Here is a 26,034-nt window from a genome sequence, read left to right on the forward strand (position 1 = left end):
TTAAGGGAATGATAAAGAAGTTCACCATGTTTCACTGCCTTTTGTAAAACAAACAAGAACTGATGCTATGAAACATTTTATTATTTTTTTTTATTTTTTTGAATTAATTTTTTAAAAAACTTTATTTCTTATTTCTCCCTTAAAGCTAGCACTGGTGAAGTGCCATATAACCCAGGTAGCTACCACAAATAAAGCAAGGTAGTTGCAGCAGGCTAACTTTAGTTTTTAAAAAGAACTTCTTCCAGATGTTTCTTTAGGTTGGAGTCTTTTGACGCTGAGAGCAGCTTGTTTGTTGGCAGAGTTTGCACTGCACGGTCAGATTTCGCTCATCCCTTTCTTCTTTAAATATGAAGTGGTGGAATTTCCAAATAAGAAATGCATTCCTGCCCGTGCACTGCTGGCGCTGTTGTGCTGGCTCCAGGTCCATTGTGTAACTGACGCCATCAACATACACAGAATGCTTACATTAGTCTCTTATTGCGTGTTTTGTTTGGGTTTCCGGCAATGCATTTAATTACCAAAATTAGAAACGGAAATGACCCCCATGAAATCCATTTATTCCAACAAAGTAACTGCATTGTAATTATCACCTATTTAAACCGTAACTGTAACAAAATACATCCATATTTTGTATTTTAAATACATAACGCCGGTACATGTATTCCATTACTCTCCAACAATGTGTATTTTCTTTACCTCAAACTGTGTTTTACCACGAAGCTCAACTCAGTTAAATGCTGTCATGTAATCCTCCTGATCTGTGTTTCTTAGTTACGTTCTTGATGACCACCCTAAAGTCAAATTTAAAAAACTAAACAATCAGGCCAGTTGACAAACCTAGAAGCAGTTCAACATTTAGACAAGAGTAAAAATGTTTTTATTGACACCTCTATAACGACTCTTTGTGACTGGTTTCTTGTCATCAAAAGATCTAGATTAAAAAAAATTACTTATAAAAGTACTTATACTGGCAGCAATTTCTCACCTTTAATCACGTTTTTCAATAACCAAATACATTTTATTCCCTCCACTATAGCAGGGGCGTCACCAGGTTTGTTTGTTTTTTGTTTTTTTTGTAATACGGTGTCATGAGGCTCCAACAACTAAGTTGGTGGGGAGGTTGTCGGAAAAGCCATACCACTGCATCCCTTTAGATTCAGACAGGCACCATGGCCTGTATAAAAATATGATTTAATTATCTCCTGTTTCTATTGCATCCTGTCACGTTATTCCCTTGACTTAATTATCTATTGCTTTTTATTGTTTTAATGTACATTTTAAATGGATTTACCTTTTTTGAGCACACAAACTGTTTTCATAATCCTAGTCACTTTCATACAGTGCTTTTCTCTAAGATTCACAGACCGATGGATGCACTGGGGGCAACTTGCTTTAAGTATCTTGACAAACTGAGTTAGTCAATCCGCCAGCCTTCAGATTGCTAGATGACCTGATTTACTACCACAACTGCCTTGTTCTAGTGTGCCTAGATGTTAAATGTGAAGCTATAACTGCAGTTTTTGTCATTACAGCTGTTAGTTGTACTTTCATGCATGCTGAAATGTTTTTTTTACTTAGTCACAGAGGCATATTTTCCTTCAGTTGCTCCTGCGTCATGGTACTTTTACTGCTTTGTGTTTGTTGGTTAGGTTATTAATTTAGGTTATTGTACAGAAAGTTATTGTCATGCTCTGCATTGCTGTGTTCTCCTTTCTGCATTAATCCTTTTTTTTTTTTTCTTCGCCTCTCTGCACCAAGCTAAAAGTATCATTAAACAGTAACCACTGTATTTGCTGACAGGGTGTGGCAGCATTGTGGGTACTGAGTGCGCTTCTGTGTGTGCGTTCTTTTTTTAGTCCAGAGAGGAAACTCAAACAGAATCATAGGAATATCATACACTTCTGTGACCAGCACGTTTGTTACATGTTACTCTAAGTCTGAGGACAAAATGTGAGTGTGTTTCATAACAAGTGCATGAGGCCACTTAAAACACAAAAAAGGCCCAGAGTAGGGCTGTTCGATATAATGATATATATCGGTTGACAATATAAAAACGTCTATCGTTTCATTTTACGCTATCGTTTGTTTCGTGGTGTAGCAAAATAAACTGTTGACGGCAATATGTTTTCATCGTTTTGATGGTCACTGTAGTGGCTATATTCATTTCTTAAAGTTCTCTCTTTCTCTTATATTTAATATAACCACACTACGGACGGACAAGCGCCTGTTTTTATGCGTTGTGGTTAGCAACAACAACGATAAAACCATCCCGTTTCTGCTTGTTTATTTTCCACATAAACCTTTCAGAATAAAGCTCAAGATCCTGTTGAGACTTTTCAAAATAAACTGAATCACGTGAAAGAGTTTGCAGAGTATTTATGGGTGAGAAGCAAAAAAGAGCCGTCAGGTGCTAAAAAATAAACCTTAGACTCAAACGTTGGAACAGGCTTTTCCCCGCAGCACGCCGTGTAATAAATACTCACAAAGAAAACGGCGGCCGTTACAACTTATGTCTAAAAATGTTTCGTTTCATGCATCGGTTAAAACACTTGACTCCAGGTACACGACACCCAGCTGGAAACACTTTTCATGCAAGTCGAGCTGCCCGAGATTCACAGAATTTACAGAAAATGTAAAATTTCCGTGATTTATATCGTTATCGGAACGATAGATGTCTTATATCGGGATATGAGATTTTGGTCATATCGCACAGCCCTAGCCCAGAGTATATCACACTGAGATAGGAATCATATTAAGGGCCAGATATGTATACACTTAATGGACGCTTAATTGAACGGAATATGCACATCGCACAAAGCCTTCGCATCCAGCTGCGATTTACATAAAGCCATATAGCAGATCATGAGTCACAAATCCTCCCAGACTGTGGAGTTACACAGTTTTTTTTTTTTTTTTTTGTTTTTTTTTTAAAAACAAGAAAAAAAAAAAAATATATATATATATATATATATATATATATAAAAAACATGGCTGAAGAAGCTGACTGCACTCCACGAGCGCCTGGCAGCACAAATGAACCAACTGCTAGTTGACGAGAGACACCCAGAATGGCTAACCAAAGGCTGGACAGTCCTGATCCTCAAGGACCCCCAGAAGGCACCGGTCCCCTCCAACTACCGACCAATAACCTGCCTCATCACCACGTGGAAGCTCCTGTCAGGCATCATAGCGGCTAAGATGAACAGGCACATGGGTCAACACATGAGCGGGGCACAGAAAGGGATGGGCAAGAATACCAGAGGCGCAAAACACCAGCTACTGGCAGACCAAGCAGTCAGCCGAGACTGCAGGACCAGACTGACCAACCTGTGCACTGCCTGGATTGATTACAAGAAGGCCTATGACTCAATGCCTCACACCTGGATCCTGGAATGCCTAGAACTACATAAGATCAACAGGACCCTGTGAGCCTTCATCAGGTACTCAATGGGGATGTGGCGGACAACACTGGAGGCCAACCTCAAGCCCATAGCACAAGTCACCATCAAGTGCGGGATCTACCAAGGAGATGCTCTGTCCCCACTGCTGTTCTGCATAGGCCTTAACCCCCTCAGTGAGATAATTGACAAGACTGGCTACGGATACCGACTACATAATGGAGCAGTTGTCAGCCACCTCCTGTACATGGATGACATCAAGCTGTATGCCAAGAGTGAACGAGACATCGATTCACTGATCCACACCACCAGGATATACAGCAATGACATCGGAATGTCGTCCGGGCTGGAGAAGTGTAGTCGAATGGTAACAAAGAGAGGGAAGGTAGTCAGAACGGAGGGGATCAAACTACCAGAAGGCAACATTGCAGACACAGAGGACAGTTACAAGTACCTGGGGATCCCGCAGGCGAATGGGAACCATGAAGAGGCTGCTAGGAAAGCTGCAACCACCAAGTACCTGCAGAGGGTCAGGCAAGTCCTGAGGATTCAGCTGAATGGTAAGAACAAGATCCGGGCTATCAACACCTACGCCCTGCCTGTGATCAGGTACCCTGCTGGGGTAATAGGCTGGCCAAAGGAGGAGATAGAAGCCACTGACATCAAGACAAGGAAGCTCCTTACCATGCATGGAGGGTTTCACCCCAAGTCCAGCACCCTGAGGCTGTACGCTAAGCGGAAGGAAGGGGGCCGGGGACCTGGTAAGTGTCAGCACCACAGTCCAGGATGAGACAACGAACATCCACGAATACATCACGAAGATCGCCCCAACTGACAGCATGCTCAGTCAATACCTCAGGCAGCAGAAACCCAAGAAAGTGGAGGAAGGCGAGGAACCATCATGGAAGGACAGGCCCCTGCACGATATGTACCACCGGGAGACAGAGAAGGTGGCTGATATCCAGAAATCCTACAAGTGGCTGGACAAAGCTGGACTGAAAGACAGCATGGAAGCACTAATCATGGCAGCACAAGAACAAGCACTAAGCACAAGATCCATAGAGGCTGGGGTCTATCACACCAGGCAAGACCCCAGGTGCAGGCTTTGTAAAGATGCTCCAGAGACAATGTGTGATCTATATTATACATGATGTAATCTAACTAAATTGAAACATTTTATTGTGAAAGGTTTTAAAAAAACACATGGACAAGTTACAGACTTGCGTCTCATCTGTAACTCATGCAGTAGACCACATCCTTACCCACAGATTATAATAGAAGTGGGTTGATAAAACCCGTTGCAAAAAAATGGCCGCGAAATAAAGATGAGTCAAGTGAGGTCAGAGGAAAGGTAAAGCATTGCTTGTTTGCAGGAAGTCAGTTATGCTGTCATGCTGTTGACTGACATGGATAAAACCAGAAAGACCAGCAGCAGCAGCAGATTTGGTCCCATAACTGTGGTAAAAATCAAGAAAAACAGGCAGGAAACTGCAGCAACGATTGCCTCAGAGATCTAGATCTATCAGATATGTCTGTTTATGGAGTGCTCAGAGTAAGAATGAGTTACATGACGTAACCCAACCGTGAACTGTGGCAGTGAGGCTTTGATAGCAGGTTTGAGAGAGCGTAGGTGGGAACAGTCCGAGAGTTTAGAGCTGTTCTTCATAGAAACGTAGGAGAATTTGATTGTGAACCAGAAAGAAAGCTGGTAAATAGGACTGGGTTTTTTTTGTTTGCCTAGCTGAGCCTCTAATGGATTGATATTATGTCATATGTCAGCCACCGGTATTCTTCACTCTTCATGGTAGGTAGTTGTTCAGTCGCTCGTCTAGAAGTTTATCTTTGTCCACATCCTTTGAATTCTTTCGCCCATCGTAGCTGCGGACTTTGGCCATCACTTCGCTGCAAACGGCCTCCTGCATGAACATAGCTTTAGACACAGAGTGCTAGGAAGCTGATAAGCCCGAACATCAGTCATGTTTTCTCACAGTGATGTTGGGGAATTGTTGATGCAGTCATTAAACCTAGTTACAAAATTAACCAAAAAATAAAATATCAGATGGAAATCTCACCATTTGCCAGGCATTAGCCAGTGACGTGGATTATCCTCTTTTGTGACTTTTAGAAGTTTCTCAATAAAAGAAAAATCTGCAGATTTACTTTGTATTTTATTCTGAGACTGAGCTTATAAAGAAAAGGTGTTTATTGCGGTCACAGCAGAGGGACATTTTTCCATTGGCTTCTTTTTTCAACCAGATGAGTTGCCTCCTGCTGGTCATTAACAAAAATGCAGCTTCCATGTTTGCAAAACTCAAGCCATTTTATGTCCGTGATACTCTGAGAAGACCTAGTTGTAGAAACTGCTCAGAGAATGGTGAATTACACGCAGTGTAGGGATGGGCGATATATATGGTAAATGGCCTGCATTTGTATAGCGCTTTTCTAGTCCCTAAGGACCCCAAAGCGCTTCACACTACATTCAGTCATTCACCCATTCACACACACATTCACACACTGGTGATGGCAGCTACATTGTAGCCACAGCTGCCCTGGGGCGCACTGACAGAGGCGAGGCTGCCGGACACTGGCGCCACCGGGCCCTCTGACCACCACCAGTAGGGGTTAGTATCTTGCCCAAGGATATTTGGCATGCAGCCAGGAGGCAGCCTGGGATCGAACCACCGACCTTCTGATTAGTGGCTGACCTGCTCTGCCACCTGAGCTACAGCCACCCCTGTAGCTCGTTTCTATTGTAAACGATATACAATAGAAACGATATAAATTTGGCCAACGATAGAGATTTTGACTATACCGCTCTACCGCGATAGCGCATGTTGACGATGTCATCAAGCTGCACCTGTTTTGGTTGAAAGCATCGCAGCGGCTACAACCATTATCATCTGCAAATTATGCCGGGCGACAGTCATAGCAAAGAGATGAAGCAATTTTGGAATATGGGGAAAGCCAAAACAAAAACTTCCTCCACTTCCGTAACATTGATTCATTAATGTTGAATTCTCTCGCAGCTGCTCTATTCCCATGTTGTTGCTGTATATTAATAACTAACCTCGTATTGTGGATGAATGATCTCAGTTATTCTCCTGACTGAAGTTTGCCCCGTGTATAGCATTCTGTTATGCAATTGCATTTGTCCCTAACCACCAGAATCCGAGTGGAAAAAAAGTTCATCCTCCAGCTTCACTGTGCTAATGTTATGCTAACATAGCTGTGTCGCTAGCAGTCACGTAGCACAACATTATATACCAGGTAGTCCAACTTCAGTAACCCTGCAAACGCCACTGCTGTTTAGTTTTCTGTCTTCATTTATGTTGGAAGTGATAGCAGAGCTGTACGTTTTAATTAGTTTAAAAAATCTCTCAGTCAGAACATGATATGTCATATTTAGGTGGAAACTAGCGAGCTAACTTCCTGTTAACTTCTAACTCCGTTAAATTTAATAAATTCTGTTTTCATGGATGCCTGGATGTTAAACTTAATTGTTACACCTGGTAAAGCAGCAACGCTGATCATTTTATTAAATATGAAAGAATTTAGTCAGTTTTTAACACTCAGTGTTCGTTTGACTTTGGGACCTGAAGTGGACGGAGTTTTGGACCCAGATTACTCCGCGAAGCTCCTCACTACGGCAGCCGTAATGCTCTGACAATCCATCAAGCAGTGCGGCTTACCAAAGTTGTACTAAAATATTTTTTAACAGATTTCTGCACGCCAAAATCTGTTCGAGGTCAGTAAGCACAACCAGAATTCATACATAAGGCACACTCTCAATTTTTGAGAAAATTAAAGGATTTTAAGTGTGCCTTATAGTGTGTAAAATACGTTACACAGAAGAAAAGAATATATCGCGATATATATCTTTACTGCACGTGCTTCAAATTATACCGCGATATGGATTTTAGGCCATATCGCCCAGCCCTAACGCAGTGTGTGACACAGAATTAAATGTGTGTTTCTGATTACTTTGCACAGCAAAATGAAGATGGTGTGCTTTAAATTTTATTGGTTTAGGTGATTAAAAGTGTCACACTTTTAAGTGTGGCTTGAGTGTAAATGTATTTCCCAAGAACGTTACAGTCTTAAAATATAACTGGAAGTTGCATCAGTCTGAACTGCTGAGCTCATTCTACATGTGAAGCATCACAATGATAAACACGGATGTTTTCTTCCTGTCGATCAAAACTTTCTTTGTTTTTTTTTTTAAGATTTCTGTGAAATTGTCTGTGCCTACTTGTCAGTTTTCAGCTTTGAGCACTAACTCCTTTTTGGGCTTCTTTTTTTTTTCTGTCACGGCCACGACGGCTTTGATTGGAAACTCGTGCAGGGTTTTGAGTCTGTGCGAATGCAGAAACGGGAGAAATGAACTGAAATGACGTGTATTTCAGTGTAAGTGCTGCCGCAGCAGCAGCTTTTAGGAAATGAGTGTAACTCAGATAAGTACTGTGTGCGCGTGTGTGTGTGCTTGTGTGGTCGCGCAGCTGTGTGTGTTCAGTTCCTGTTATCTTCAACTGTCATGCTTGTTTCCTTCTGCACCTCATTGCTGTTTGTGTGTGTCTGTGTGAGTCTTTGGTAACAACATTGCATTCATGTTGCAAAGTTTTGCGTGTGAGGAAATAAGGCAGGTCGCTGGGAATGTGATCAAGTTTTTTTGCGGGTTTTTTTTTTTTTTTTTGTTGCTCTAATAATTCATCTTTTATTTGGTTTCACTAATGGATCCATATTGATACAGTCTTATATCTTATAGGTGTTTTTGTTTTGTTTTGCTGTTTTCACTGCCTTTTAAAGGTTTTTAAACCAACATTTTAATTTAAGTATATTTAATTTACGTGACAAGTCAATGTGCTATATAAATAAAGTTGTCACTCTCATTATATCAAATGATAAATACCGTTTTAAAAAATTCTCTCTGTGTCCTCAAAACGTTTTAGTTTGCTTTGAGGGATGTAAAAATCCAAATGTTTCCATCAGTCCATCCTCTTCCGCTTAGGGTCATGGGGGGGGGGGGGCAGAGAACACCCTGGAAAAGTTGCCAGTCTATCGCAGGGTTAACACATAGAGACAGACAACTATCCACACTCACATTCACAGCTTTGGCCAATTTAGAATTACTAATTAACCTAACTGCATGTCTTGGACTGTGGGAGGAAGCTGGTGTACCCGGAGAGAACATTTGGGCGGTGGAAGACAGTATAGTGTTTGATATTTTTTACATTGTTATATTGTATCGATACAAGGATACTAATGTTGGGGGTCCAGACTTGCATTAACTCAACTGAAAAACCACCTAACACTGAACACACTGGGTTTGCTCTGAATTAGAAAGTAGCTTTATCAAGCTAACGGCTCAGTCACACGAGTAAAAATACTACAACAAGCTCCGTACGTCTTTAAACTCCTGTGGCACTACGTATGGCAGGTTTTAGTGACAGTGTTGCATTCTTCTGTCTCATTATGCAGCAAATAAAACTGAAGTGAGATCATTCTTATTGAATAAATCAGATGTTAAAAGAGTTTAACTTTGAGGATGTAATTTGCATTTTAAAAATGATTATAAATTGCAATATATGCTGTTTCAATACTCAAATTAACGCAAAATGTTAAAAGTCACTACACCAAAAGGTTGATGCTGTTCATCTGGATGTAGCGTTTTCAGTGGGAGAAACGCCCATTGTTCATTCAGTGGTGCTAGTTCCAGTCATTGTGCAATGACTTTATAAGATTGGGGAAACCTGCAGTCAGCTGAGACTGAAGAAGTCACTTGGATGAGTGACGAAACGCTACGTCCAAATGAACACAGTCAATCTTTGGGATTTACTTACCTGGAAGATTGAGCATGCATCAAGATGTTAAAAGTCACTATAATATCTTATTATTCTGTCTTTCTGCCTAATTTCAGTGATTTTATATTTAAAACAAATCCTGCAAAAACAAGGGCAGCAATTACTCATTAGTAACTCCTCTGCGAATCTTTATAGCTGAAATATTTTGTGCATGATAAGCAGCTGTTTGTTCAGTGAATTCAGCTGAGGGTAGTTCAGCCTCGCTGACCTCATCGTACCTGGTGCCAGTAAGGGTGACTCTCCAGCTTGCAGCGAATCTGCAGAGCAGGCACCTGTATTTACACAGCAAGGTCAGCACACCCACAATATCTTTCTGGGCTTCTCTTAGACTAACATCTGCAATCAGGCTTGGCGACTAAAGGCGGTTATCAGCTGGATAAGTCGGTCACTACATCAGAAACGTAGACTGGTCTATTAGCAGCTGATTTTTAACTATAATTAATTCTGTGATTTTAATGGGAGTAGAGCAGCTGCGAAAGAATTCAACATTAATGAATCAATGGGACGGAAGTGGAGGAAGCAAGAAGAAAGTTGAGTAAAGTTTGACTTATCTGACTGTTTTGTTTCCCTTAATGTGCCTTATAACCCGGTGTGCCTTATGGATGAAAACAGACACGTTCATCGACAGTGCGTCTTATAATTCCATGCTCCTTATGGTCCAAAAAAATACGTATTTGACTTATTTATTTGGCACACTGCAGTTTCATGTTGCAAAGCACCTCTTTTTATATTGTGTGGATATTATACACGGTTATGCTCGGGATATATCGGCCCATTTCCAATGGAAATGCCTTTTGGTTAAACTGTCAGCAAGGAATTTGCATTTGCACTGTAAAGTTTTTATATCGTTTTAATGCAACTATAAAGAAACAGCTGCTTGTTTAAGTGAAAATAAATTGATGCCCGTTTTTTGCACTAATAAAGTTGTGGAGTTGTAAAGTATTTTGTCTTGCGTCAATTATATTGTCAGTTATATCGTTATCGCAAATTATCAAATATATATGGTGATAAATATTTTGCAATATTGCCCTGCCCTACTCCCAGTTTGTCTTCGTACCCAGTAGGCACCAGCTGTGATGCTCTGATGGTTGCTTTTTGATGTGCTGAAGGTTCTGGTAGATGTGTTATGCACCTTTGACAAGGAATAATTAACACACACCTGAACTTTTAAACATCCCTGCATCTAAAGCATCATCAGGTATGCAATGAAGGAGGCCGGTGGATGTTTTTATTGAAAGGCCTGTAATGTTTTATGCTACAGCTAGGGTGTGGATGCTACCTTGACCAGGTCTTTCTTAGAAGTTAGATTTATAGAGCAAACAAGGGAGGATCTAACAGGTGATAATCCATTACATTAACTGGCTGTTTATTGACATGCTTAACAGAGTTTTAGGCCTGTTCTTTCCAGCTGCGATGGCAAATGAAGACCAATAGTCTGTAAGGTCACCTGGTACAAATAGGTTCCCTGTTTTACAATCATATTACCATATTTAGGTTCTTGGTTTTTGTTTTTTGTTTTTGTTTTAACTAGCTTGCAGCCAACAGGAAAAAAAGGATCCTCGTATGAAGCTATACTTCTTAATGATGCTCATCAGAGACAGACAAAAACTTTAGACACTCTTGAAACCCTCCTGGCACCTGAGCGCTGAGATCCACAGGCCTTTCTTGGAATAGACGCATACCTGTTGAGCTCACACGTGACCTGCTCTGGAGGAGGTTTCATCTGCAGCTCAAGTTACTGCGGTGATGCACCTTGGGAAGAAGCACAGTGTAAAGCACAGGTTGAATGTGAAGTTAAGAGGATAAGTCCCTAAACTAAGGAAGGAGCGAATAGAACTGCCTGAACTTTCAAAATAAGAGTTAATTATTTACTAGTAATTCCTGATCAGTTTACACCTGATTGTTACACCTGGTGGCGCGCCTGAATAGGCTCAGTGTGTCGATGCATTAACACTCATGAGCCAACAGTTTTACTGGAAGTTATATAATATTCAAATGTGTAATAAACACACAGGATGTGCAGATGTTTTTGGATCCATTTGACGTCAAATGTCACAGCGCTGCTGAGCTTCAGTAACAGAAATCTGGTTTTCTGTTGCTGTTGTTGGAATTGTAAAAATACATTCAATTTCAAGCTACAGCTTATTTAATAATAAGAGAGATGTTTGTCTGAACCAGACTGGCCATTCCACGTCATGATGTCTGTCCGATATTCCCAGCATGCAAATGACTTGGATATCTGCTTCTGGATATTAGAAATGATAGAAATGTGTTTTTAATCTATTTGCAAATGAGCAGCATGAGTCTGTTTGTGTTTCAGCCCGTGTGGTGCATTTATCTTAATTTGTTTGAGACCTGTAGTTTTGCTAATAGTTTATTATTTTTATTATTATTATTATGGAGCTGTTAACTCTTTGTTCGTCGTCTCCTCAGAGTACTCAGCTCGATCCAGAGGAGCTGTTCACTAAATTGGATCGCATTGGAAAAGGATCTTTTGGAGAGGTGGGTGTAATTTATTATTTTTTGTCATCTTCTCTCCTACATTCACTTCCTTTATCCCCGTCATTTTTATTCTTTCTCACCTCTCTCTTTCTCTTCTTCCTCTCCTGGTGATCCTCTTTTGTTTTCTTACATCCATGTTTTTTCACTTCTCTGCCTCCCGTTCCCTCCTGCAGGTCTTCAAAGGAATCGATAATCGCACTCAGAGCGTCGTCGCCATCAAAACGATCGATCTGGAGGAGGCCGAGGATGAAATCGAGGACATCCAGCAGGAGATCACGGTGCTCAGTCAGTGCGACAGTCCGTACATCACCAAGTACTACGGCTCCTACCTGAAGGTAAGGCGGATATTTTCATTCAGCCCAGAAGCCGATCTAAGTCAGGTTTAAAAGGAATTCCACAGGAGTGGGGAGTGTTATTTTCCCACGGAAAAATTTTCACCTACTGCGAACTAAGGATTTTTTTTTTAATTCCCAGTATATTGTAGTTGAGTCATTTTTATAGGCACATTGTTGGAAGTTTATTTGTAATTCTGTCTTTCAGGGAAGTAAATTGTGGATCATCATGGAGTATCTGGGAGGGGGCTCAGCACTCGACTTGGTGAGTCTTTATGTCCATTTGTAGAGGATTTATTGTCCATGAAACTTAGTAAGTGAAGTAATATAAAGTAATGACTAGAGCCAATGTTTGTGAGGTCTCGCTAATAGATGTAGAAAGCGTTTAATCTCCCATCCTTTAGTTTCATCCTCCCTCTTTTGGAGAATTCTCACTTATGAGTATAAACATCTCTTTGCACATAAATACAGAGAAATTAAACTTTAATTTTTTAAAATCAAAATAAAAAACAAAGTTTTTAAAACTCTGTTTAAAATGAGAAAATGTGATTCATTAGCATTTGATTGTCTAATTTTCTGTGTTGGGACTTGTCTTGATTGAAACTGGAATAGGGTGTGTTTGTGAGCCTCCGGCATATCACAGTGTATTTTATACCGTGTCATCACTCTGCGTGTGTGTGTGTGTGTGTGTGTGTGTGTGTGTGTGTGTGTGTGTGTGTGTGTGTGCAGCTGCGGGCGGGTCCGTTTGATGAGTTTCAGATTGCCACCATGCTGAAGGAGATCCTGAAAGGGCTCGACTACCTGCACTCTGAGAAGAAGATCCACAGAGACATCAAAGGTGCGGCAGGTGCTGGTTAGACTGTAGCGCCCGGACCTCCAACACCGATTCAAATATTATATCATTTAAATGAAAGTAAGATTCAGAATCTGAGAATCTGTGCAGGTGTTGGTGCCTTAGGGGAAACGAAACTTCCCACAATTTACGACCTCTTTTATTGGAAGCCCGTCCATTTAATTTACGTCGCAGGATCCATGCAGAAAGCTTTCTTGATCGCTGATCGCTACTTGATTTTCTCACATTTGACAAAAGATTTTCATATTCTGCGAGGCTGTGACACTCGAGCGTTACTGAGCTGGGTATTGAAGTAAACACTGTCATAGAAACAATGAAGAACTTCAACATGTTCTCATTACTGTGAAACAGCTCTCAGGATGCTGATCCACCCACACAGGCCTGAGAGCAGGTTTAACATGAGGTCTGAGTAGTTTGATTCACCCTGATGTGTTTAAATCATATTTCAGCCTACTTATGGAACAAAATGACTGGGCGTGCATCAGAAGTTAGTGAGGGTGATCTCTGCCTGTGCAGATATTCTTGGAAAAGCGCAGAAAAGCGATTCTAATGTTTGTCAAACTACGTCTTTATTGATATATCCTGATGTGTTAAAAGTCATCTTTAAGAGTACAGGGGAAGTCATCAGAAGGAGGAAATGGAAAAAAATTATTTCATACCCGTGAAATTGATACTTACTTGATACTTATTCTTTAATATGTGCTAACTTTGTACTCAACATCTTAGCTGTAGGGGTTCAGAGATGAAGGACGGCCGCTTTAGTGGAAATCTGGAATTCTTTTGCGATTTTTATACTTAATTTGACAGCATTAGAATCAGAATTACATTTATTGCACAAAATAACAACCATTAGTTGATGATGTTACTCAGTCTGATGATGTTGCAGAAAGGTTAAATTGTTTGCTTCTCTGCAGCTGCCAACGTCCTGCTGTCGGAGCAGGGTCAGGTGAAGCTGGCGGACTTCGGAGTGGCAGGTCAGCTGACAGACACGCAGATCAAGAGGGAAACCTTTGTGGGAACGCCGTTCTGGATGGCTCCTGAGGTCATCCAGCAGTCCGCCTACGACTCCAAGGTAAGACACCTGTTTATACCGTTGCAGATTTCATAAAGGCCATTCATAATCTTTAGCTTATAACTAGAAGGTAGTTGTGGGAATTTCAGAATGCAGAACCACCTCATATTCATTCAAAATGAGCAAACTCTGGCTGTACAAATAAGAGACATTTAGAGGAAGTGTCTTATACAACAGTTCTGCTTGTCTGTGAAGGTTCTCAGTCATCCAGGTCATCGTAGTCAAAGGCGCTTGCAAAGAAAAGCGTCTGGACTTCTTTAAGTTGCTTGAAGACGTTTCACCTCTCATCCGAGAAGCTTCTTCAGTTCTAAGGTCAAATGGTGGAGAGTCCCAGATATAAACCTAGTGGGAGTGACCCCCCACAGAGGGACAAAATGACCCCCTGATGATCCTCTAATCGCCGATTAGATTCCTTTTCTTTGCAAGCTCCTTTGACAACAGTTCTGCTTGTTTACATCACCCGGACAGCGTGAACTTTTGAAAATGTCCATCAAAACCTGAAGCTTGTACTTCCACTTCCATCTAACAATGAAACTCTAACTTAAAGTCAACAACAGCCATGTAACAATGAGCTTGACCACTTTGCTGAGCATGTGCTTGAAAACAAAAGAAAACTGCCAAATTTGATCAGAATTAAATGTCATTAACATAGTTGCAGTTGTGCAAACTGCGTCTGCACTGGACCTGGAGGCATAACACGAAAGAGTTAAATGTAAAACAAACAAAATACTTTCTATTGTGCTGCCCTTCTTCACATCCACTCAGCTCCTCTTGGAAACTGTAATTATCCAATTATGTCTGAGGTGCCATAAGTATGCAAGGCACGACAGACATACCTTTCTATATATGTCTTATTTGCACAAAAGGACAGTAGGCAAAGCATATTTTCACATTTATTTTTAGACTTTATTTTGTTGTTGTTGCTTTTTGCATATAGTTTTTGGGTGTGTTTTTTTCCAAAAAATATACGCTAAAATTAAGAAAATTAAGAAAATTAAGAGCTTGCACATACTGGTGTATTAGCTATACTGTTAAGTTAGGCATTATCCTAATATTGGGTGGTTGTCTAATAAATTTGTTAAACTTGAGAGAAAATTATTTTCTCATAGGTTCAATGACTGTGGGCAAGGTTCACAACAAAATAAAGTATAAAACTAGTCTTATGTTAAGCTAATAGCTTCTCATAGTCAAAAATACAAATGCTAAGGAATGGAGAAACCTGTGCTTGTTAGCATGTTAGCATGCATTTCTAGCTAAAGGCCTGATTGTGATGCTGCATTGGTAGTCGGTAGTCACATAGATTTGCCGATGTTCTTCTACCTGTTGTAGCTGCATAGTGTCACAAGTGGGGTGTAGTGGGTTTTTTTTATTGGAGCTTTAGCTTAGCTCATGCCTCTGAGAAGATAGAATTTCAATAAGCCGTGAACGTGAGAACTGGAAAGAATAAAAACTGTCCACTCAGTCTGCATAGCTGAAGACGTACACAACCAGGCACCAGTGTGGTACCATTAGTCCTGCATAAGGTCAGGTTTAACAGCTGTGTACTGTATTTAGCAAGTAGTAAAAAGACAGAACCTTATTAGCCCCAAAAGAGAAAGTAGAAATCACAGACACAAAAACTATGAGGGACGTAATTAAAACATGATATAGCTGAAAGTTAAACTTTAATGTGACAGTCTTTACAGTGGTGCTAGCGGTTATATCAGAGTTTAGCGTCGCATTAGCAGCAACTCCAAACGCTCATCATCCTCAAACATCTGTCTTGTTAATTATATGTTTTTTAAATATGCCCACACTTCTCTTTTTGTTTGTTTGATGAACTGAGTTTTACATTTTATAAGTTCTATGAGGAAAACTGAAGACTGTGCACATTTTAGCTGAGTAAGTCTTTGACACCTTGTTTTGTTTGCCTCAGCTGGAAGCGAAGTTTCGGAAATAACTCTTCTCTTGCCTCGAGCATATTGACGCACAGTCTAACCTCTTGAAGCCTACAGGGGTTAAGAGTAGGATTTCAATTTGCTCTAACCCCCTTTTTATTTATTACTATTACCTATGCGCAACACCTGAAAAGCCTTTAACAGAAAACTTCTAATCAGTGGTTGAGACTTATTTTGAAAGAACCATCTTTTAGATTAGTGCAAATTTTTTAATTCAAACAGCACCTATCCTTATACCAAGACAGGCGTTTTCTCACCCTTTAAAAGTCCACCAGGTCTTAAAAAATAAAAACAATAGACTATCCCGCTTTGTGATTTTCCTCCTACTCTGTTTGTGTGTTGCTGTAGCAACCCAACACATGTGGATTTGTTGTTGTGGCCCACTTTGCATTATTTCCACAGTCCTCTAGGGTTTATTTGCATCCAATAGAGACGCTGCTGCCATCGTGGCGATTTTAGCTTTTATTTGATGAGGATGATGATGATGATCGTCCACTTGGTCCCCAGTTTAGAAGGGATTCCCTCACAGTGTCCTTTGTTTGTGTATCAAAACAATGACTTCAGCAGTGAATGGAGTTAGAAATGCACCTTGCACCTGCTGGCATCAAACACGCAGGTTTTGATGCAAGTCACAGAGCAAACAAAACTGATGAAATTTGTATAAAGAGGCGGAGCTGCTTTCTGTCTGCTTGTTTTATAAGTGTGTTCTTTGGAAATAAGGCAGATCCATTAGGGTGTTTTCACTTGACCTCTTGATGTGGTTTGGTTCATGTGCCTTTGTGATTTATATTGTGTATTTTGGCCTTAGAGGGATCAGGTAACAAAAAAGGTCTATAAATGATCTAGAAATGTGACCAAAAACTCATTTAAGCCGGACTCGTTCATTATCTCTCTGGCACAGTTTAATTGCTCAAATATCTGCAGGAGACCATCATTTAAAGCAGGGGTCCCCAATCTCAGTCCACGAGGGCCGGTGTCCCTGCAGGTTTTAGATCACCCTGGATCAACACACCTGAATCACATGATTAGTTCATTAGCAGGCCTCTGGAGAACTTCAAGACATGTTGAGAAGGTAATTTATCCATTTACATCAGCTGTGATGGATCAAGGACACATCTGAAACCTGCAGGACACCGGCCCTTGTGGACTGAGATTAGGGACCCCTGATTTAAAGGGGGGTTTTTTTGGGTTTTTTTTTTTTAAGTTTTAAAGGAATAATCATGTAGTTTGTGGAAAAACAAAAACAGGTTCAAGTATGAATGAATGTTTGAGTCTGTACTGTTTTGTTTTTTTGTTTTTAAAATCCTCTTTAAAGGGAAGGAAGACAAAGTGCAACTTGTTGAAATACCGAAGGCGGTTTGGAGACTTTGCCAACGGTTACGTAAATGTAACCTGAGAAGTTAGAACAAGCCTGCAAACAGAAGACAGCCATTGTACTTTGCAGTGTGTGTGTGTGTGTGTGTGTGTGTGTGTGTGTGTGTGTGTGTGTGTGTGTGTGTGTGTGTGTGTTGCCTAATCTCATATCAGTCTCGGTCACAGACTGTCAGTTGTCCTATTAATACATCAACCATGTGACTTTGACCAGAGGTATTTGAATCTCCGCACCATTTACAGAAGCACTTCCTCTGTCAACCAGCAGTATTTTCAACTTTCTCAAAATAATCTTGTTAGTTGATGTTACAGCCACTCATAACCCATAATTCAGTTATATTTCTAAGAAGTCTTGCCCTGTTTTTCAGTGACTGGCCTGAACAGCCATTAGCGTGAGAGCAGTGTAAAGCCTGCCAGAGGCTGATTCAGGACAGTGACATGACTGAGAAATGTAAATGTTTTTACAAGTTGAATATGTTTCTTTAGCTCTGCCCTACTGTTTGCCACTAACACCACAGTTTCCTGTGGGGTTTAGTCCGTACAAGTAAAAAAAAAAAAAGCAGACAGGAAGTGGGGGGAACCTCAGCTAGATCGAACTGTAGATAAGTGTAAGGGTTCATCTGATGCACAGATCAGCTGCTCTGCATCACTGGTTGTATTAGAGGTGGAAGAGGCTTGGATCGCCTTTTTTTTTTTTTTTTTTTTTTTTTTTTCCTTTTATCTGTTTTTTAAATAATAGTGGTCTGCCTCCAGCTAGGTTAATAGTTCAAAAAGGTGGTGGTGAGCTACAGGTGAGAGTTGTGCATACACTCACCTGGATAGTTTTTGTTTATTCTTCTACTTAAAAAAAAAAAAAAAAAAAAACTTTCCAGGCACAGTTATTGGGGAAACAATAATGCAATTTTCGACCTGATGAAGTGACAAGCTAGCAGTAAATGGCTAACATGAATATACAGTATTATATGAATGACTGATTAAAACACACGTTACCTCGTCTTGTTTTCCTCTCACAACAATGATGAAATCTGTGCTTCTTTTAAGCGTGCCTCAGTGCAGTCCTTTGCATGTTTTGGTTTTTGTTTCTTCTGCCAGTGGTCCGTCACGATATTGTGTCCCCACTCCCCAGGAACCTTTCTGTTTTTGCCCTGTCTTTCTTCCCTCACGCCCAATCTGTCACGGCACATTGCTGTTCCTGGTTTGCGCCAATATGAATAAAATTTTATTCTACTTTCTCTGTATTTTTAGTGCTTTTGCAGCATTTTTCTATTTGCTGGAGTTTTATTCGGTTTTTCTTGAGTGCAACTTACGGGACCCAGACTCGGACACAAATTTGGTCTTTTTCCTCTTTAGATGGAAGAAATCTAATAAAACCTTATCATGAATAATCTCTAGATGAGTAGTTTTCTCATTTTTGTAGGTATTTATTGAGGATTAACTTGTTTTCTACCATTTGGTGTGTGTGTGTGTGTGTGTGTGTGTGTGTGTGTGTGTGTGTGTGTGTGTATTCCTACCACATGCTGCCATATGGTCAGTGTGACTGTAATGGAGCTGGCAGAGTTAACAGTCAAATAGTGACTGAGCATCCTGTAGTAATGTGACCCTAAACAGCACTGCTACAGCTGAAGTCTGTGTGTCTGTGTGTGTGCATATATAAGACAATGTCTGCTTCTTGTCTGGTCTGCCACATGATTGTTAGAGCAAGTTGAGAAGATGGGATATTCAATCGTTCATGCATGAGTAACGGCTGTGTGTGTGTGTGTGTGTGTGTGTGTGTGGACAGGTATTAACATCTTCATGGGGACCAGAAATTGGTAGTTTACTATACTTGTGGGGACAAACAGCCCTCGTGGGGACCAAAATCAGGGTCCCCACAAGTTTGAAGGCGTTTTTGAGACTCAAAATGTGGTTTTAGTGTCAGGTTGAAAATTAAGTTGTGGTTAGGTTTAGGGTAAGGGTCAGGGTTAAGCATTCATTTTTGATGGTTAGGGTAAGCAGCTAGGGAAAGCATTATGTCAATGAGATGTCCCCACGAGGTTATAAATACAGGTGTGTGTGTGTGTGTGTGTGTGTGTGTGTGTGTGTGTGTGTTCCTCCTTACCAGCTTGACATATGTTTAGTGGGTGTCACAGCCACCGTGCAAACAGAAAGTCAGCCTGACTCAGCATGTTGGCGTGTTTCTGCCTTTATGTATTAATAGCTGTACAGCCTGTATTCCTGTATCAAAGTTGTGCTAAAATAATCTTTACCCAATCACATGAATGTTTAAAGTCATTTATAAGGTTAAAAAAAATTTCAGATTCCTTCATGTGTCTCTGTCAGTTTGTTGTTAAGAATACAAAATCCCCTGTGTTGTCTGGGTATGAGTAGGTCTGCTTTACATAGCCATAATCCACCTATAAACATGCAAAAAGTCTGTTTAAAACTTTGATCACTGTCAATAACATGTAAATGTGTTTATTGTTTGCCCCTCCCAGGCGGATATTTGGTCACTGGGCATCACGGCCATCGAGCTCGCCAAGGGGGAACCGCCGAACTCCGACATGCATCCAATGCGAGTGCTCTTCCACATCCCCAAATCCCCTCCTCCAACACTGACTGGTGATTTCTCCAAAAGCTTCAAAGAGTTCACAGAAGCTTGCCTCAACAAGGACCCTTCTTTTGTAAGACTCACAGCTGACACACGCATTTAATGCAATAAACCTTTGGGGGTTTTGTCATTTAAAAGTATTTAGCTGCCATATCCTTTGAGTTCTATTCACATTAAAAATCTATGTTATTTTAACACTGGTGGAAAGTGCTTAAAATTTTCTCTCTGCATTTCTGTGACATTTCTGGTTTTACTTTAGCGCTTTATCCCTTTAATTCCTACTTGGAGTAATCCATATTTCTCTTTTCTGAACTAAGTAATTTCTGTCACATTTCGCTCCTGCTTGTCGAACAAAATAACTCTGTGTGCATCAGAAGTTAGTGAGGGTGGTCTCTGGACTTGGGAAAAACCCAGAAACGATCCCAATGGTTGTCAAACCGTGTCTTTATTGATATATACTGAGGCATCAAATGCCATTGAGTGTACAGGAGAGGTCATCAGATCTTGTTTTTATGGGGAAAGAGTTAGAGCAGTTGCATTTATGTGACCAACAGTGTTGGTAACTTTCTGAGGTCGTTTTTTTTTTTTCTCAATTACCCAAAATAAGCTGCCTTGTATGTTTTGTTGTAAACCCAGAGTTCATGTAGCCTTCTGTACATTTACCTCTAAATGTACTGAGTTTAACTCACTGCTTAGCGTTTTGATATTTGCAGCATTTCTTTCACCACATCACGAGAAACTAGCTTTGATTTCCCTTAATTTAGCCCACTCGGTCTGTATGTAGCTGGCTGATGGAGCTCCTTACTAGCTGACAGTGTAAAAAATGCGATGTTATTATAGCTAGCTAAAACTAAAACTCATTGTGGAACATACAGTTTAGTTGACTCAAATAAAATAAAAAAATTAACTTTTGAAAAAAATGAAAACTAAGTGAAACAATTTTGTGAACTTCCTAGAGAACTAACTAAGCTAAAATAAAAATGTAAAGGAAAACATTCTTAATTTTAGTATCTGTTAGTTTGTGAGTCACCGAAAGACTCTGGATGTCTATGAGACAATGACACATTATGAGTCACCTGCTTTCAAAAAGTTCACTGTTTTTTATTGCAATACCTCGACTAATTTTTCCCCTAATCTTGCCTCTGGCACGTGCGTTTGTCACTGTTCAGCTGAGAAAGAAGTCTGAGAAACTGAATAACATTATGAGCAGCATCCAGAAACACTGTAACAGAAGCAGATTGGTTATTTGAAAAATTAACTTAATAACCAGTAGGTTGAACTACAAAACTAATTTGCTACTTGGTATTTGTTACACTGGTGACCACATACAGCTAAGAAAATTGTTAGATTGTAACAAGTTCCAGATGGCAGTCGCTTCCAGGTGTCAAACCTGGGCTACGTTTGGCGTTTACAGCTCATTTATGGACCTAGAAGTTGCGTTAGCTCAACATGGTCCAGGTATCGCCACACACCTGACATCTGGCTGATATAAGGTGAACCTGGGGCTGAGTTAATGTAGCCTGAGTCAACACCATCTGCTTCCCAGCTGGGCCCACCGGGGTGTGGGAAGCACTTGGATAAGTGGCGCTGGTGTCAATACTTAGGCACTATTTACAGTGTTTTGTATACTTACTAGCAAAGCTTACAAGTTCAATTTCCTGGCAGTGACACGGCTGTCGGCATACACGTCTTAGACTGTGTTTACATTAGCTAGTAATATGAATAACTAGCACAGCTAAGGAAGTTAGTTTACATTTGTACTAATGTTGTATCAGTCATAAATGTTAGCATTTTCTGCTGTAGGGAGAGACACGCTACCACATATGTGGCTTTATTGACCCCCAGATTATTCATAAGCTGTGTCAGTGTTGGGAAATTGTAGCATGGATTGGGACTTCTATTGTGCGTTTTTACTCTGATTGAGCACACAGAGTGCTTTCTGCTAAAAGTCCCATTCATGCAGCCCGTAATATCTAACAATCACCCACACACAAACTCTATTGGTCATCAAGGGCAACTTAGGCTTCTGATTGGTGGCTTTACCTGCTGGGCCGCCATCGTTGTAAACTCCCCCTTTAGTATTTTGTGAGCTTGGCGCAGATGGCTTCATTTCCTACAGTTAGGGTGGTTTGAATATTTCAGGACAGCTTCCCTGTTCTCTGTGTGTGTGATTTACGTTGGATCCTGCTGCCCCCTGCTGGTCACTTCTGTTTTCAGCCCATCTTTCTGATATTCTTTTTCTCCATCTCCTCCAGGAAAGCTGAAGCTTTTTTAACTTTTCATCTTAAATCTATAGACTAATAACATCATGACCTGTTTTGGTTTTTTTTTTTTTTTTTTTTTAATCTCTTTTCAAAAAAAAAAAAAAAAAAATTACAATCAGTTTTCTTGTCCTGCAGCGTCCCACAGCCAAGGAGCTTCTCAAACACAAGTTCATCGTCAAACACTGCAAGAAGACGTCCTATCTCAGCGAGCTGATTGACAGGTACAGGAGGTGGAAGGAGGAGGACCACAGTGACAACAGTTCAGACGACTCTGACAGGTATTGTCTCTTGATTTAGCTGGAACTTCGTCTTCAGGTGTGTGTGAGCAGAGAGGTCCGACATCTATCTGTGCATTTAAATGTGTTCATTTTTTCTTTAAGTGAATCTAGTAATAAGGAAAACAACGAGTCTCCAGAGTGGTCCTTCACCACTGTCCGTAAGAAGAAGCAGGACAAGTCAGATAGCAGGACCATCCTCAATGGAAATGTTAGTACCATCTGTGTGTGTTACTTTGTTTTTTAACTTGTAGTTGTTTTTACTTGTATTTTAAAGTCAAATCAGAAGTATGGTCCATAATGGTCTCGCTAGTAATGCCTCAGTCTCAATCATCTAGCTTGACCAGCCACTTTATTAGTTACACCTTGCTAGTACTGGGTTGGATTTTTTTTTTTAATGCAATATGAGGAAGTCGGAGGTCAGTATAACTTAGATTCTCACAGTCTTTTGTTTTCTTGTCCTCTTCATCCTTGGGTTCAGGATCAGATGAGTAAATCTGCCAGTCTCACCACAGTCATCTCCCCCGTCTTCACAGAGGTTGGTATACACAAGTCTCCTAAACATCAATACACTCATCCTTTTGTTTCAGACACTGTTTTTGGGACCAGGGAATATGTAGTTATCCTGCCATTGATTTTGGGCTTTTGTGCTGATTTTTGTTGGAGGGTTTTGTGGTAACCTGAGAGAAGTGCGCTAAAATAAAAAAAAAAAAAAAAAAAAAAAGATTTTCAAAAATGATTCTTATTGTTCAACTTCTTCTGTAGTTGAAGCAACAGCACAAGGAGCACTCTGAGCAGCGGTTGGCCATCGAGGAGCTGGAACGCAACATTCGAATAGCTGAAGATATCTGTCCAGGCATCACGGACAAGATGGTCACGCATATCATTGCCAGGTACCAGAAGTGTAACTTTTTCTAAATACAGCGTTGCGTTCCTGTTTCTTTCAATTATTTATGACAACCTTCTCTCATTACTCAATTTCTTTTATTGGAAGTTAATTCTTATTTATGCCAGAATATGATGCTTTTATTTGCCCTTTGTCCTGTTTCTTTCTTCCTCTTTTACATTATTCAGAACAGAACATTTGTATCCTCCTTCATTTGTTAACCAAATATCTTCCTCCTCAGATACACAACAAATTGAAAGACGGATGGATCGACCCAGGAAAAAGAAAAAACATGAAGAGAGAGAGACTGTGTTTCCTTTACGGTGACGCTGCTGGATGATGAAAATAAGGCAGATTTGCTGTGCAGTATCTGCTTGCTGTACACACACATCTCAACACACACTCCCACGCATGCACGCACACACACTACCAATGTAATATATACACTATATTATACATATACATATAAATTCCCTGCTGCTGGTTGAAAACCTTTTATCTCCCTATGGTTAATTAAAAAAAAAAAATCCACAACAATAACGAAAATAAAATCTGATGTATAGCTTTTATTTCTGATCTGCCTTTACCATAATGTGCCTTAGTTCTTTTTGTTATCAGTCATTTTCTACATTTTCTGCTGTCACTTGTTTTCTTAAGAGGTTTTTGTGGAAATGGCTCACGAAGGAAATGTAATACCAAAGAAGGTTCTCGTCCATCAGCAGTGGTATGTTTTTGTGTCATGTTTTTGTGTCATGAGTTGCCTGGAGTCTGTAGATGTCTTTATTCTTGTTTAGTAGCACTTGAGACAGATGATATGCCAATATTACATTTGTTTTTTATTTTTGTTTTTCAGTAATGTCTTTCAGTTACAGTTCCCTGATCCCAGAATTCATTCAAGGTGGTTTCTGTTAAAGCAGTGTAGATCCTTCAGTTTTACTGTTTTGTACAGCGACTTTCTTGAATATTCAAGGTGATAAGCCTCCTACTCTAAAATGGTACAAATGTGGGGAATTTATGGAACTTTTTAATGTCCAAATGTTCCTAAACTTTTAAATTTCCCCATCAAGTTTAACAGCTTATCTCCAGTTTTGAGAGCTACCAGTCTCTGGCTAGCTTGGCTAGGTAGCCAGTTGCTAGTTAACTGGTAGGCTAGCTGTTATTGTAGCTACCCAAAGTTGCTGGCAAGATGTGAGCAGTTAAAATGCTGAAAATGGCTGCCATGTGAATAAGGCTGGTTTAGTTACTTTTAGTAGCAAAGCCACTGGCAGCACACAACTGTTAGTCCAGATTTATTTTGTTATGTTAGTCTTGCTAGCCAAATAGTTAGTAGCTTGCTAAACAGTAAGCTAGATAGCTGTTGTTGTTACTGCCCTTCTCTAATTAGCAGCAGTTAAGGCTTTAATCACAGAGGCTTAGAGACCAATCGGTGACCTAGTAGAGAGGGGGAAAGGAATGTGTAGTCCCCGATCGATTGGCAAGTGGTTGCTGGAGTGTTCTTGCACTTGCTAGCTTCAATGCAAACCTCCTACCAATTGCTTTGGTTGCTAGCAGATTGCCACAGTTGTTTGTAGTTTGTACGGAAGATGCAAAAATTGTCTACACTGATCAACTACACCAAGTCGTAATGAAACCTTGAAAAATGTGGTGCCAACTGGAAACAAAGAACGTTCCTTTGTAAGTTTTGCCTTACCACTGAAACCAATACATTTCATTAGGCACATGTCCTCTGTTTCCATTAAAAAAATTTCCAGTTTCACTACCACTCGGTGTTTGGTTAGTGTTTGCAGATAAGTCGCCATCTTCCATGCAGACTGCTGGCAACCATGGCAAGCTGCAAGTGACTGAAGCAGTCACGAGTCTTTCAGTGCAACACACTCAATGCAAACACGTTTGTCACTTGCCAACTGATTAGGAGGATATGCCTTCATTCTTAGCAACTGGAGGTTACCATACAGTCACTGACCGGTCTTTTTGACTGAGGTACAGGATGTTAAAATGATGAAAATGGCTGCCATTTGGTGAGTGTAACTACGTTTGATAACCCACACCCAGTAAGATTGAAGGAATCTTTTTTTTTTTTTTTAAAGAATACATGTTGACATGTAGTTATGACACAAAGGTCTTCCAGTGGCTGCTTCATTATATGTCGCATTTTGGAAAACTTGGTAAGTTTCAGATTGTGTCAGAAAGTTTTACGATATCTTCCTTAATAGACAACATTGGAAAGTAGTGCAGGTTTTTTCAAGGGCATGAAGGGACCTGCAGTTGAAGGTGTTACTGATAGTTTGTACCAAAGACACTATAAAATTCAGTCGCTGTATATTTGTTTTTTTTTTTTTATATATATATCATAAGGGATACAATGCTTGTTGAGGGGTAGATGTAAAGTGAAAGATGTAAGATTTTACAGCAATGTACTCATTTTTTGTAGCGGGACTTAGAGTTTTATGAATAAATATTTAAGTTTGATTCAACTGCTTTCACTGGGTTTTATTCAGTGATTATGAGTTCCTTTATTATACATTTTTTACAATCTTGCACTTTATTAATTTTAACACAATTGTCTTCTTGTTTTTAATCCTTTAATGACGAAATGGAACTGTAATATATATAAACCCAAAGTTCACTTTTTCTACAGAAGTAACAATACATTATATAACTACATTACCCAGAAAATGATTCCACCAACATTATGAAGG

The 26,034-nt window shown here is 40.1% G+C and overlaps 1 protein-coding gene across 1 annotated transcript in view; it reads left to right on the plus strand.

Annotated features, from left to right (window-relative positions):
- Positions 1-25,809, plus strand: part of stk26 (serine/threonine protein kinase 26) — a 46,997-nt gene extending 21,188 nt beyond the window's left edge. The window contains exons 2-12 of the mRNA XM_040007052.1: positions 11,690-11,758; positions 11,932-12,093; positions 12,299-12,355; positions 12,820-12,928; positions 13,858-14,015; positions 19,798-19,983; positions 22,310-22,452; positions 22,555-22,660; positions 22,931-22,987; positions 23,215-23,342; positions 23,577-25,809. Coding sequence (XP_039862986.1) covers positions 11,690-11,758; positions 11,932-12,093; positions 12,299-12,355; positions 12,820-12,928; positions 13,858-14,015; positions 19,798-19,983; positions 22,310-22,452; positions 22,555-22,660; positions 22,931-22,987; positions 23,215-23,342; positions 23,577-23,592 — 1,191 coding nt within the window. The 3' untranslated portion in view covers positions 23,593-25,809. The remainder of the gene's footprint in view (positions 1-11,689; positions 11,759-11,931; positions 12,094-12,298; positions 12,356-12,819; positions 12,929-13,857; positions 14,016-19,797; positions 19,984-22,309; positions 22,453-22,554; positions 22,661-22,930; positions 22,988-23,214; positions 23,343-23,576) is intronic.
- The last annotated feature ends 225 nt before the right edge of the window (positions 25,810-26,034 follow it).

The sequence above is a fragment of the Simochromis diagramma genome, unplaced genomic scaffold, assembly GCF_900408965.1.
Source record: "Simochromis diagramma unplaced genomic scaffold, fSimDia1.1 OVJJ01000531.1, whole genome shotgun sequence".
NCBI lineage: Eukaryota > Metazoa > Chordata > Actinopteri > Cichliformes > Cichlidae > Simochromis > Simochromis diagramma.